General features: G+C 39.7%; 1 protein-coding gene across 3 annotated transcripts; it reads left to right on the top strand.

Annotated features, from left to right (window-relative positions):
• Positions 1 to 168: 168 nt before the first annotated feature.
• Positions 169 to 15,243, top strand: LOC124215392 (carboxylic ester hydrolase-like). Of its 3 annotated transcripts, none has more exons than XM_069134849.1 (7): positions 169 to 2,824; positions 3,676 to 3,811; positions 5,039 to 5,384; positions 5,588 to 5,950; positions 6,121 to 6,281; positions 6,352 to 6,674; positions 14,950 to 15,243. In XM_069134849.1, the coding sequence occupies exons 1-7, from the start codon at positions 2,556 to 2,558 to the stop codon at positions 15,116 to 15,118; spliced, it is 1,767 nt and encodes a 588-aa protein (XP_068990950.1). In that variant the 5' UTR covers positions 169 to 2,555; the 3' UTR covers positions 15,119 to 15,243. The 3 variants fall into 3 exon arrangements, with proteins under 3 accessions (XP_068990950.1, XP_046474702.1, XP_046474715.1); XM_046618746.2 differs by lacking the exon at positions 14,950 to 15,243 and adding an exon at positions 6,762 to 7,361 and having other exon boundaries at positions 2,407 to 2,824; XM_046618759.2 differs by lacking the exons at positions 169 to 2,824; positions 3,676 to 3,811; positions 5,039 to 5,384; ... (1 more) ...; positions 6,121 to 6,281; positions 6,352 to 6,674 and adding exons at positions 11,608 to 11,993; positions 13,220 to 13,565; positions 13,776 to 14,138; positions 14,308 to 14,468; positions 14,540 to 14,862.
• The last annotated feature ends 97 nt before the right edge of the window (positions 15,244 to 15,340 follow it).

Here is a 15,340-nt window from a genome sequence, read left to right as displayed (position 1 = left end):
GATAATATTATCACACAATGCGTATTCGCATTTGATTTTTCATTGATCCATCACCCACATGTCGTACATATAACGTTCGGTATCATTGTCAGTGTTCCATCGAGTAATATCAACTTGTGCCCTGGGATGTCTATTTGTGGCATTGAAAGTATGGCTCGATCGTTTTCAATGATAGTGAGCATCGATTTTATTCAAGGTTTTTGAATTCGTGTCTGAAAAAAGGATTAACATATCAGTAATACGTGTCTGTTCAATTTTCGAATTTGATCTGAAATAAGCTTGAACGTATTTAGAATACTGAAATAATGAAACGATTAGTCAAACTTACAGCGCGCTCTCTGTCGGAAATCTACAAGACTGATGCCCAGCGGATTTCCGTCACTTGGTGCTAGCAGTGCACAAAGAGTCAGTTGGAAAATTTGACGTGTAACACTCGATACTGTTCTCTTACGCGGATGGTGTGAATACTGCTAGCATTGGGTGACACAATTAATACCATAGCAAATTACTAAGTGCTGGCATAAGGAGAATGGGTGCAATATTAAGGGGGGCTGACGCGCCTCAAATTAGCTCTGTGAAATAACGATGTGAAAAGGTTGCTGATTTTTTTAAAAATACCAAGTATTTCGAAGATCAACTTCGCGAAAGCCCAAAAAGTATGTTTTGAACATCTCTTCATTGTTTTCACAATTGCGACTTTTTTCAAATAAATAAGGTACCAAGAAATCTAGACTAGAGATTGTTGGAAATAATCTCCAAAATACGTGATAATATTAGTAACCCGTAGTATCGAAAATTATAAGAGTTGATGTGTATTTGGCAAAGAAGAAGAACACTCGAAACACAGTGTTTTTGGCATTATTTAACGATGCAAACTATTGTTTGTACGTTTTTATTGCAAAAAAATAATTCAAAATCCTAATATTAGGATGTAAGCGTGATCACATTTTAGAAGTCGCCCGACTGAGTGTCGGCTGAACTAGCTGGTAATTGTTTTTATTAGTTTTAGTGCCAATGTCATGTACTGAATTCTTCGCCCCGCAGATAGAAGTGCAGAACATGACGACCTTGCAGGGAATTGTTTATTTATGTAGTTTACGTATCACGAAGTGTTATGCTGTAATCTATGTAGTACGTAATAGCGTTTTCCACTGGTTGCACTGAGTGCGCACTGGCTCGAATAGGGGGCACTCAGTAAAAATTATTTGTATACTTGTATTGACACTCCCTAATTTCAAAAATAGCAATGCGTAGAAGAATAATGAAATATTCGAAAAATGTTAAGATCTACCCATACAAGTGATCCTTCCAAGTGACCTGGATACTGTGTTTAGTAGAAGACTCAATCGTCAGACACGGAACCCGTCGCATGGGTCAGCCGTGCAACATATTTTCGTTGTTCAAATTCAGTCAAACACAACCCCGTTAGGTGGATTAGCAGAACTATGCAATCCGATGTTTACATGATCCTGAAATTGATCGAGGTCACTTGAACGGTTTCGATCCACCAATCACAATGACTCTGTTGTGTTATAGCATAAAGCAATCGTTTCTCGTACGTTTACTTCATGAGCCCACTATTTTGTTCATTAGTACAAACTAATCAAGAAATAATTCTGCACACACACTATCAATCGTTCTAATGAATTATTTGTTTCTAATCAAAACTTACAGCGCAAACAAGACTACATAATAAGATGTTCAAACTGCATAATCATTTCTATAAAAGAAACTATGTCAGAAGTAATCCAATTATGAGTAATATTTATTACGCAGAACACAACTGTGAGCATAAGGGGATAAAGCACAATTTAACTATGTAGTTTCGATAGGAGCAGCTTTGATTGTAATTGGAAACGCTGAATAGAGAGTTCCCGCCCTTTTTGGTACTGTGTGTTTTAAATTTTTACGTCTAATCGAACAGTATTTGCCACCAATGAGTCAAGGACGATTGGACGGACTGTACAGTATGTCGATTGAAAACGATGTTGCTAATGAACCAGATCTTGACGGAGTAATTCAGGACGTCACAGTTTTGAAAGCGAGAAGGTTCACATGATTATGACATCGCCAAAATTACATAATCTGTTCGTGTTAATGAGGAATCCTCTTGTTTTTAGCAATCATTTGTACCTTTCATTACCATACAACTCGAGTGAATAATTACGGGATTTAAATATTTGATTGTTCTATGTGTGCACTTATATGGGCGCGGCTTTGTATGACTTTAAACGCATGAAAAATAGCCTTCGAACCGGCGCTGCTCGGCATTATTATTCTGTTATCTCACATGTAAATCCAATCTCATCAAACTACGTAATAACAAAACATACATTATAAAATTTGTATATACACTTAATTTTATTGGACCGCTTGACAAGCAGGATTTAATTCCCGTCCGTATTATAAATTGAGATTAGGTTGCGAATTAAATTCAAGGCGTTGTTACCAAACTACATTGTCTCTAATTATGACAAGACATCTTTTATTCTCGCAAGATAAAATAACTCAGACTGGTCTCTTTGGCGAGCATCACTTAGTGACAGACAGTAATCATGTTTGTATGTAAAATTGGCTCGCGCTCGTGCTGTTATATAGCAGCCGCGTGTCTGCTGGTGGCTCTTTTGCTAATCGCTTTCCTGACAATCTTTGGTGTTATTCCAATTGAAAATGGGGACATTCCCGCTGGCGAGGATTGGATGCGTCCGGAAACGACGATACCTCAAGGAAGACTCAGAGGTATAAATATGGTCACACACCTTGGCAGAAGATTCTCTGCCTTCATTGGAGTTCCGTTTGCCGAGCCACCGATTGGAGATCTCAGGTTTGTAGGAGTAATTCAGAGTTACAAGTTACCTATCGCTGCATGGGCGGTGCAGAAAACGTTGCCCGGACACCCGGACGGAGATAAAATCTCAACTCGCCGATTCGGAGGCTGAACGACGTTACCTGCGTTACAATTTCTGCGAGCTATCGCTCAGGACCTCACCGACAAGCTGCGAGTTTGAACTCAAGTCCTCCCCTTCCGAAGTCTCGCACGTTACGAGCTGCGCTACTACTTACAGTAATAATATACGGTATCCATAGTAAACTGATACTGGTACTTACGATGATACTGTAATTGATTGGGCAAACTTTGGTTCATATATTCCAAAGATACAAGCAGTTAATATACATCAACACGAGTTAATAATGCAGTGAGGACTTCTCAACTCCCCGAGTTCATACTATGTATTTTTTACTTGTTCAGAATGCATGGTATGAGCTCGGGAGGGTAAAGGACCTCACTTTATTGATAAGATTTTTTTCTCTCAGTAAGAAGATATTGTCTGACCAAATAAACAATCAAGGATCCGCATATACGTACTGAAACCACATTATTTTGCCCACATTTGCGTACTTTGCTTTTACACATCTCGATTGCTTTAAGAGTCCGCTAAACCATCGGTAATATCAGCTATCGACGGATTTTCTTTTAGTTGATCTGCATTGATCACAACTCGTAGCACTAAAATACATAATTGAATGTACTGGAGAGATTAACATGTTCAAAATCTACGACGAAGAATTGGCGGAATCATCTAGCCTCATGCTAGCGGAAAAATCACCTATTATTGGGAGTTTGATCGTCCCAAAAATACGGAAACATTAATTTCTCCCATTATTCCAATCCAGGTTTAAACAAGCCGTACCGGCGGGTCCTTGGAATGGGACTCTAGATGCCAGCCGCATGCCTAACGCATGTATTCAGAACGAGGAAAAGCTCATAGGAGATGAGGACTGCCTCTATCTCAATGTCTATACGCCGCAGGTATATCGCAATCGTATTGACTATATTTTGATACCTGGAAGAAGTTATAGTTTTACCATCATCGTTTCAAATTTTTCATCTTAAAAAATGTACTAGCCGTAACAAGAGATTCAAGGATTTTCAATCGAAAGTACAGACATTTTGAAATTCACTTGATTTCAGTACCGAAACACCAGTTTAGGCTATCGTCTGATTCAACAGCAAACAAGTTTAGCTCTGTTCATTTTACATAGGATTCGAGTACTGCCAAATATATTGGGGCAATGTAGAATTGATTTTATTGTTCAGCTTTGTTTTGATTCCTACAGCACCCTTTTGCTGGTAGACTTGTTTTATGTCAGTGGCACCTTCATTGCTTCACAAACCAAACTTTCGCTCGAAGATGTTTGAATATTATAGCATGTGTCGGACATGCGGATGGGCGATATCATACACATCAGTGGTGATATCTGATTCGTGTGATTACAGCACACGCTTATTCATTAGCCCATCGCCCACTTTCCGCACTAGTAACGCAATATACTAATTGTCCCACAGCTGGGTACAAAATACAGAATATTTTTAGTGCTTTGGATTGGATAAGAAATCTGTGTGATTACATCGTGAAGGTTGATTTCGAGAAATAAACAGATCCTCAATCACTTGAATTTGTTCAACCATACCTACAGTTCTTTATCTTACTCGAAATATTTTGGTTCGGACAACGCTAGAGAAACTGAAAATTTAGATCTCATTGAAAAATTTTCTACGGAGTTCAAACCTCTGATATCATCTTTTTTTTTGCTCACAATAAATCAGACTGTTGTGCAACATTACCCAAAATCGAAATCATGAAGTTTTCGTCCATCGATCTTGGTTTCTCCTCGCTGTTCCTAGCTCCTTAGGCTGCGTACAGACTAGAGCATTTTTGCGCGCAATATACTCAAGCTTGGACGTGGGTTCAGAAATGCATGTTTATGCTGTCAGCCTGCAACATTGCGATAGACGTATAGAAGAAATCAGTGAATGACGTGCAGAAAACAAGTGTTATCTCTTTATGATACATGGTTTATAGTTTATTGTTGGTGCACCTATTTGCTTTGCTATCATTTCTTAATTTATAACATGAAGAATTAAATAAGACGGGTGCACGGTGATTATTCAGAATCATGGTCTACGGTCGACTTACATTAATGAATTCTGAAATGGAAAAGCAAATAATTACATTTTTACCAATCTACCGCATAGCTTCCTAGTAGCCCAAATGCTACGTTACTGCCAGTGATGGTCTACATCTATGGTGGACAATTCAGGTTTGGAACGAGCACTCCTGACCGATGGAGTCCAGAATTTCTTCTTAATAAAGACGTGATTCTCGTAGTTCCGAACTATCGTTTCGGAATACTCGGATTTTTGAGTACCGCCGACGAAGTATCGCCTGGAAATAATTTACTAAAAGATATAGTTGAAGCTTTGAGATGGACCCAACGAAACATCAAATATTTCGGTGGTGATCCAAATAAAGTAACGCTCTTCGGTGGAAGTTCAGGCGCCGCCTGCGTTCGCCTTTTAACCTTATCTCCTTTAACAAAAGGTGAGCAGAGTTGCTTAGTTTAATTGAAATACACCTATGATATTTAGTGATCATCTGTCGGTGGTGAATGTACCAGACTTGAGAAGCGAAGCTAATGCTTTTGATTGTAAGCGAGATCAATAATGGCATTGAATTAGTTTTCACTAAATAGGTATTTAATACTTGGCATTTCAACTTGACGAATAACCGCACACTTTTTTCAGGACTCTTTCACCAATTCATGACACACAGTATACCGCAACCCTATCCTCCTGTTCCTGAACCGTATTCGGTGGCCGCCACGCGTGCCACGAAGTTGGGCGAATACCTTGGTTGTCCAACCAACACGTCAACCACCCTTGTTAACTGTCTCAGGACTTTCAATGGGTCATACTTGTACGAAACAGACGTGCTGTTGAAGGATGTAAGGACGGCCAGGCCTACTGTTTGGTATCCTGTAGTCGAACCTGACGTAGAAGGTGCACTTTTTACGGATACTCCAGCGAATATCATTGCCAATGGAGAACAGCATGATTTGCCGTGGGTGGCCCTTTTAACTAAGGAAGAAGGAATTGTTACAACTGCAGGCAAGTATGGGTGGATCAACGTGAAGTAACGAATATTCCTATAGGTGTCTATATCGCACACAGATGTCAGGTAACATACCAGGCTCTGCATATTTGAAGAAACTTTATCGGTAGTCATTTTTTCTCAGTGAATGATCCTTTCTGAAACTTGCACTTGTTCTTCATTTCAGTGTACTATAATAGGCCAGAGTCGTTCCAGCAATTTTTAGACAACGTTGACTCTGACTTAATCAGCTTCTTGAGACACGACGTTTGGTCAGCCGATGTCGATGCCCAAACTGCTGCTCTGAAGTCCCGTTACTTGAACGATCTAACTGCAGACAGAAAGTTGGTGAGAACTGGAACACTGACGACAGAAGTTCAAATTCCATCAATTATGGCATGTTTGATGTTGCTTTCAGCTACTACACAATTTGACTGACATCATCACTGATTACCAGTTTACCTACCATATTTACAACGAGGTCAAACAACATGCAAACAACCCCGCTTTCAAGAGTCCCGTATACTTTTGCACTTTTGACTACCAAGGCACTTTCAGCTATAGCTATAAGTTTAGTGATGGTAACACGGAGAATTGGGGCGCGGCGCACGGAGACGAGCTGATTTACCTTCTTCCTGGACCAAAGGAAATGTTTGCGTCACCAGGCTCTGAATATACTCAGACTGATATGAAAGTGGTCGACGCTATGGTGGAGCTATGGACATCGTTTGCTATCAACGGGTGAGTATCAGGCTATGAATAGATAAAAGACATCACGTCACAACCGCTTGTGTATCGACTATATTTGACTATACAACACATTCTCAGGTTGCCGACTACTGCAGCTCTCAATGACAATGCAATTTGGGAACCATTCTCATCAGACGAAAAATATCTTCAGATCGGTAATGACAGCGATCCTGGAATTCAGGTTAAAAGTGGTTTTCACGAAGAGCGAATGCAGTTTTGGGAAACTTTCTTTGCTGCTAAAAAGTAGATTTAGTTCGAACTGCGGCCCCTCATCAGAATTCGTATCCTTTGTTTCAAAATAGTTTGTTGTGACTTACCCGTCGGGGAAAGTGAAGGAGATGTAGGAATAAATGTTTGATGCCTATCTTAGAACGCAATGTACAGAATTTAGTTTGAATACCTGATAATGATAATATTATCACATAATGCGTATTCGCAGTAGATTTTTCATTGATCTATCACCCCCATGTCGTATGTATAACGTTCGGTATCATTGTCAGTGTTCCATTGAGTAATATCAACCTGTGCCCTGGGATGTCTATTTGTGGCATTGAAAGTATGCTTCGATCGTTTTCAACTATAGTGAGCAACGATTTTATAAAAAGTTTTGGAATTTGTGTCCGGAAAAAAGTATTACCATGTCAGTAATACATGTTTGTTAAATTTTTGAATTTGATCTGAAATAAGCTTGAACGTACTTAGAATATTAAAATAATGAAACGATTAGTCAAATTCACAGCGCGCTCTCTGTCGAAAATCTGGAAGACTGATGCCAAGCGGATTTCCGTCAGTTAGTGCCGGCAGTGCACAGCGGGTCAGTCGGAAAATTCGACGTATAACACTCGATGCTGTTCTCTTACGCGGATGGTGGTGAGTACTGTTAGCATTGGGTGACACGATTAGTACCATAGTAAATTACTAAGTGCAGGCATAAGGAAAATGGGAGCAATATTAAGGGGGGCTGACGCGCCTCAAATCAGCTCTGTGAAATAACGAAGTGAAAAGGTTTTTGATTTTTTTCAAAAATACTACGTGTTTCGAAGATCAACTGCGCGAAAGCTCAATATTTTTGGAACATGTCTTCATTGTTTTCACAATTGAGACTTGTTTCAAATAAATAAGGTACCAAGAAATCTAGACGAGAGATTGTTGGAAATAGTCTCCAAAATATGTGATAATATCAGTAACCCGTTATATCGAAAATTATAAGATTTGATGGGTTTTTGGCAAACAAGAAGAACACTTGAGAAACAGTGTTTTCGGCATAATTCAACAATGCAAATTATTGTTTGTACGTTTCTATTTAAAGAGAATAATTCAAAATCTCAATATTAGCACGTGAGCGTGAACACAATTTCAAGGTTGTTCGACTAAGTGTCGGCTGTACTAGTAGATAATTGTTCAGATTATATTCAGTGCCAATGTCATGTACTGAATTCTTCGCCCCGCAGATAGAAGTGCAGAACATGACGACCTTGTAGGGAAATGTTTATTAATGTAGTTTGCGTATCACGAAGCGTTATACTGTAATCCATGTAGTACGTAAACCTGTTTTCCCACATTTTCGATCTGTGATAAGAAATACTAATTATCAATTTATCAACGGCCGTGTCGGTGTAACGTGAAAAAAGGGTGTGAATCCAACTCGTGAATTAATCGCCATGTGTATCCTATCTCACGAAAATATGCCAAATCCCAGTAAATCGAAGTTCTTCAGAAATCACGCCCGGACGTTCCAATGTTAATATTTTGGATATTCTTGTGGTAAAAGTATTCAATTAATAATTCATATTGTTAAATCATGCCAAAACACCGTTCTTCGAATTGTTTTGCTTACCGAATATCCATCAACTTGTAACGATATTCTAAATTCGAAATGCCCGCGAAGTTTTGCTGGACACAGCCATCCCGATCCAGGCGTCTGGCGGGAGAAACGGTTGAACGTTTCGAAGACTCTGCGGAAAGACACCAACCCGTACGGCCCGACAGTTATAATACTCCGCAGAAGTCGAAAACCAAGTCGATTTTAAGATTTCCTAAAGATCCGAATACACAGTACCAGTTCACTGAATTTTCGACGTCATTACGATCCCTGCTGTTCTCATCTCCCATCTCAACGTGAATAAACGACGCAACCTGAAGGTGGACACAAGATTTCTAAGCATCCATCAAACGAGAGTGGAGAAGAGTATAATCCCCGGATTGGCAAGTGATTCATCTGGTGCAACGGTATTCGACGACAAAGACAAGGGAACAGTTCACTTTAACGTCTTGTGTATTGAAGGCGTCTTTTTAAATTGTGTGAATGTTTGGATGTGTGAATGAATAACTTTTGATCTTTTTTTTTTTATGTGTAGACTTTTGTTTTTACCATTTATCAATCGGTTTATCCGAACTATTTTATCTATACTATTTTACCTTTACAATTTTGTCGACCATTTTACGTATATTTTATTTATATTCCATTTACATATTATTTATATTTAATTTATTCAACAGAGAGTCAAACTCGTATTTACTATCGTTCTCTTAATATTGTCTTGTAAGCCTGTCCATCGAATTCACGTCTTTTTTTTTCCTTTTATTTTCACAAAAAAAAAACGAGTACATACAAACTCCTACAATTTTCAATACTCTGGTTACTGATTCTTTCGCGTTTTTGGGAGAATATATCGAACAGTCTCTCGGTCGGATTTCTAGGCACCTCCTTCATTTCAAAAATAACAATGCTTAGAAGAATAATGAAATATTCGAAAAATCTTAAGATCTAGCCATGCAAGTGATCGTTTCAAGTAGCCTGGGTACTGTGTTTAGTGAACGACTCAAGCGTCAGACACCGAACCCGTAGCATGGGTCAGCCGTGCAACATATTTTCGTTGCTTCAATTCACTCAAACACAACCCCGTTACGTGGATTAGCAGTACTATGCAATCCGATGTTTATATGATGCTGAAATTGATCGAGGTCACTTGAATGGTTTTGATCCACCAATCGTAATGACTCTGTTGTGTCAGAGCATAAAGCTATCGTTTCTCGTACGTGTACTTCATCATCCGACTATTTTGTTCGTCAGTACAAACAAATCAAGAAATAATTCTGCTCACACACTATCAATCGTTCTAATGATTTATCTGTTTCTAATCAAAACTCACAGCGCAAACAAGACTACGTAATAAGATGTTCAAACTGCATAATAATTTCTATAAAAGAAACTATGTCAGAAGTCATCCAATTATGAGTAATATTTATTACGCAGAACACAACTGTGAGCATAAGGGGATAAAGCACAATTTAACTATGTAGTTTCGATAGGAGCAGCTTTGATTGTAATTGGAAACGCTGAATAGAGAGTTCCCGCCCTTTTTGGTACTGTGTGTTTTAAATTTTTACGTCTAATCGAACAGTATTTGCCACCAATGATTCAAGGACGATTGGACGGACTGTACAGTATGTCGATTGAAAACGATGTTGCTAATGAACTAGATCTTGACGGAGTAATTCAGGACGTCGCAGTTTCGAAAGCGAGAAGGTTCACATGAGTATGACATCGCCAGAATTACATATTCTGTTCGTGTTAATGTGAAATCCTCTTGTTTTTAGCAATCATTTGTACCTTTGATTATCATATAACTTAAGTGAATAAATACGGGATTTAAATATTTGATTTTTCTATGTGTGCACTTATATGGGCGCGGCTTTGTATTACTTTACACGCATGAAAAATTTCCTTCGAACCGGCGCTGCTCGGCTTTATTATTCTGTTATCTCACATGTAAATCCAATCTCATCAAATTACGTAATAACAAAACATACATTATGAAATTTGTATATACACTTAATTTTATTGGACCGCTTGACAAGCAGGATTTAATTCCCGTCCGTATTATAAATTGAGATTAGGTTGCGAATTAAACTCAAGGCGTTGTTACCAAACCACATTGTCCCTAATTATGAAAAGACATCTTTTCTTCTCGCAAGATAAAATAACTCAGGATGTTCTCTTTGGCGAGCATCACTTAGTGACAGACAGTAATCATGTTTGTAGGTAAGATTGGCTCGCGATCGTGCTGTTGTATAGCAGCCGCGTGTCTGTTGGTGGCTCTTTTGCTAATCGCTTTCCTGACAATCTTTGGTGTTATTCCAATTAAAAATGGGGACATTCCCGCTGGCGAGGATTGGATGCGTCCGGAAACGACGATACCTCAAGGAAGACTCAGAGGTATAAATATGGTCACACACCTTGGCAGAAGATTCTCTGCCTTCATTGGAGTTCCGTTTGCCGAGCCACCGATAGGAGTTTCAGGTTTGTAGGAATAATTCAGAGTTACAAGTTACCTATCGCTGCATAGGCGGTGCAGAAAACGTTGCCCGGACACCCGGACTGAGTTCAAACCTCGACTCGCCGATTCGGAGCCTGAACGACGTTAGCTGCGTTACAATTTCTGCGAGCTATCGCTCAGAACCTCACCGACAAGCTGGGAATTTGAACTCAAGTCCTGCCCTTCCGAAGTCTGGCACGTTAGGAACCACGCTATTACTTACATTAGTAATATACGGTATCAATAGTAAACTGATACCGGTACTCATAATGATAATGTAATTGATTGGGCAAACTTTGGTTCATATCATCCAAAGATACAAGCAGTAAGTAATAAGTAAGTAATATACGAGTACATCTACACGAGTTGATAATGCAGTGAGGACTTCTCGCCCTCCCGAGCTCATACCGTGTATTTTTTTCTTGTTCACAACGCATGGTATGAGCTTGGGAGGGTAAAAAGTCCTCACTTTATTCATGAGATTTTTTTTCTTAGTAAGAAGATATTGACCGACCAAATAAACCATCTAGGATCCTTATATACGTACTGAAACCACATTGTTTTGAGCAGATTCACGTCCTTTGCTTTTACACATCTCGATTGCTTTGAGAGTCCGCTAAACCATCGGTAATATCAGCTCTCGACGGAGTTTCTTTGGGTCGATCTGCATTGATCACAACTCGTGGCACTGATATACATAATTGAATGTATTCGACAGAATAACATGTTCTAAATCTACCGCGAAGAATTGGCGGAATCATCTAGCCTCATGCTGGCGGAAAAATCACCTATCATTGGGAGTTTAATCGTTACGAAAATACGGAAACATTAATTTCTCCCATTATTCCAATCCAGGTTTAAACAAGCCGTACCGGCGGGTCCTTGGAATGGGACTCTAGATGCCAGCCGCATGCCTAATGCATGTATTCAGAACGATACAAAGCTCATAGGGGATGAGGACTGCCTCTATCTCAATGTCTATACGCCGCAGGTACATCGCAATCGTATTGAATATATTTTGATAGCTTGAGGAAGTTACAGTTTTACCACCATCGTTTCAAATTTCTTATCCCGAGAAATGTACTAGTCGTACTAAGAGATTCAAGGATTTTCAATTGAAAGTACAAACATTTTGAGATTCATCTGTTTTCAGTAGTGAAACACCAGTCTAGGTATCGTCTGATCCAACTGCAAACAAGTTTAGCTCTGTTTATTTTACATAGGATTCCAGTACTGTCAAACATATTGAGGCAATGTAGAATTGATTTTACTGTTCAGCTTTGTTTTGATTCGTACACCACCCTTTTGCTGGTAGACTTGTTTTATGTCAGTGGCACCTTCATTGCTTCAGAAATCTAACTTTCGCTCACAGATGTTTGAAGATTATAGCGTGTGTCCGACGCGCGGATGGGCGATTTCATTTACATCAGTGGTGATATCTGATTCGTGTGATTACAGCGCACGCTCATTCATTAGAAATCGCCCACTTTCCGCACTAGCAACGCAATATACTAATTGTCACACAGCTAGGTACAAAAGACAGCATATTCTTAGTGCTTTAGATTGGATAAGGAATCTGTGCGATTACATCGTGAAGGTTGATTTCGAGTAATAAACAGATCCTCAATCATTTGAATTTGTTCAACCATACCTCCAGCTCTTCATCGTACTTCAAATATTTTGGTTCGGACAACGCTAGAGAAACTGAAACTTTAGATCTCATTTGGAAATATTTTACGGAGTTCAATCCTCCGATATCATCTTCTTTTTTGCACACAATGAGTCAAACTGTCGTAAAACATTACCAAAAATCGAAGTCAGGAAGTTTTCGTCCATCGATCTTCGTTACTCCTCGCTGTTCCTAGCTTCTTCGGCTGCGCACAGACTATAGCATTTTTGCGCGCAACACACTCAAGTTCGGACGTGGGTTCAGAAATGCATGTTTATGCTGTCAGCCTGCAACATTGCGATAGACGTATAGAAGAAGTCAGTAGATGAAGTGCAAAAAACAAGTGTTGTCTCTTTATGATACATAGTTTCTACTTCATTGTTGGTGCACCTATTTACTTTGCTATCATTTCTTAATTCATAACATGAAAAATTGAATGAGACTGGTGCACGGTGATTATTCAGAATCACGGTCTACGGTCGGATTACATTAATGAATTCTAAAATGAAAAAGCGAGTAATTACTTTTTTACCATTTCTATCGCAAAGCTCCCACGTAGCCAAAATGCTACGTTACTGCCAGTGATGGTCTTCGTCTATGGTGGACAATTCAGGCATGGAACGAGCACTCCTGACCGATGGAGTCCAGAATTTCTTCTTAATAAGGACGTGGTTCTCGTAGTTCCTAACCATCGTTTCGGAATACTCGGATTTTTGAGTACCGGCGACGAAGTATCGCCGGGAAATAATTTACTTAAAGATATAGCTGAAGCTTTGAGATGGACCCAACGAAACATCAAGTATTTCGGTGGTGATCCAAATAAAGTAACGCTCTTCGGTGGAAGTTCAGGCGCCGCCTGCGTTCGCCTTTTAACCTTATCTCCTTTAACAAAAGGTGAGCAGAGTTGCTTACTTGAATTGAAATATACCTATGGTATTCGATGATCATCTTCCGGTGGTGAATGTGCCCGAGTTATTGTTACTACAGCGAAACTGATACTTTTGATTGTAAGAGAGTTCAATAATGGCATTGAATTAGTTTTCACTAAATAGATATCAAATACTCGGCATTTCAACTTGACGAATAACAGCACACTGTTTTCAGGACTCTTTCACCAATTCATGACACACAGTACACCGCAACTCTATCCTCCTGTTCCTGAACCGTATTCAGTGGCCGCCACGCGTGCCACGAAGTTGGGCGAATACCTTGGTTGTCCAACCAACACGTCAACCACCCTTGTTAACTGTCTGAGGACTTTCAATGGGTCATACTTGTACGATACAGACGTGCTGTTGAGGGATGCAAGGACGGCCAGGCCTACTGTTTGGTATCCTGTAGTCGAACCTGACGTAGAAGGTGCACTTTTTACGGATACTCCAGCGAATATCATTGCCAATGGAGAACAGCATGATTTGCCGTGGGTGGCCCTTTTAACTAAGGAAGAAGGAATTGTTACAACTGCAGGCAAGTATGGGTGGATCAACGTGAAGTAACGAATATTCCTATAGGTGTCTATATCGCACACAGATGTCAGGTAACATACCAGGCTCTGCATATTTGAAGAAACTTTATCGGTAGTCATTTTTTCTTGGTGAATAATTTTTTTGAAACTTGCACTTGTTCTTCATTTCAGTGTACTATGATAGGCCGGACTTGTTCCAGCAAGTTTTAGACAACATTGACTCTCACCTAATCAGCGTCTTGAGACACGACATTTGGTCAGCCGATGTCGATGCCCAAACTGCTGCTCTGAAGTCTCGTTACTTGAACGATCTAACTGCAGACAGAAAATTGGTGAGAACTGGAACAACTGACGATCAAAGTTCAAATTCCATCAGTTAAGTTGCGATTGATGTTGCTTTCAGCTACTACACAATTTGACTGACATCATGACCGATTACGAGTTTACCTACTTTAATTACAACGAGGTCAAACAACGTGCGAACAACTCCGCTTACAAAAGTCCCGCATACCTTTGCACTTTTGACTACCGAGGCACTTTCAGTTATAGCTATCTGTTCAGTAATCGCAACACGGAGAATTGGGGCGCGGCGCACGGAGACGAGCTGATTTACCTCCTTCCTGGACCAAAGAAATTGTTTGCGCCACCAGGCTCTGAATATTCTGAGACTGATATGAAAGTGGTCGACGCTATGGTCGAGCTATGGACATCGTTTGCTACCAATGGGTGAGTATCAAGCTACGACTTGATAAAAGACATCACGTCACAATCGCTTGTGTATTGACTATATTTGACTATACAACACATTCTCAGGTTGCCGACTACTGCAGCTCTCAATGACAACGCGATTTGGAAACCATTTTCATCAGACGAAAAATATCTTCAGATCGGTAATGGCAGCGATCCTGGAATTCAGCTTAAAAGTGGTTTTCACGAAGAGCGAATGCAGTTTTGGGAAACTTTCTTTGCTGCTAAAAAGTAGATTTAGTTTGAACTGCGGTTCCTTATCAGAATACGTATTCTTTGTTTCAAAATAGTTTGTTGTGACTTGCCCGTCGAGGAAAGTGAAGGAGATGTGGGAATAAATGTCTGATGCCTATCTTAGAACGCAATGTACAGAATTTAGTTTGAATACGTGAGAACGATAATATTATCACATAATGCGTATTCGCAGTAGATTTTTTATTGATCCATCACCCCCATG

This window comes from Neodiprion pinetum, chromosome 3 (genome assembly GCF_021155775.2).
Source record: "Neodiprion pinetum isolate iyNeoPine1 chromosome 3, iyNeoPine1.2, whole genome shotgun sequence".
Lineage (NCBI taxonomy): Eukaryota > Metazoa > Arthropoda > Insecta > Hymenoptera > Diprionidae > Neodiprion > Neodiprion pinetum.
This window is presented reverse-complemented; position numbering and strand designations above follow the sequence as displayed.

Excerpts from the sequence above, each read along its gene's own strand:
- LOC124215392 (XM_069134849.1), top strand. The coding sequence starts at position 2,556 with ATGTTTGTATGTAAAATTGGCTCGCGCTCGTGCTGTTATATAGCAGCC. Across the intron at positions 3,812-5,038 it reads TCAATGTCTATACGCCGCAG|CTTCCTAGTAGCCCAAATGC; the intron begins GTATATCGCAAT and ends TCTACCGCATAG. Across the intron at positions 5,951-6,120 it reads AGGAATTGTTACAACTGCAG|TGTACTATAATAGGCCAGAG; the intron begins GCAAGTATGGGT and ends TCTTCATTTCAG.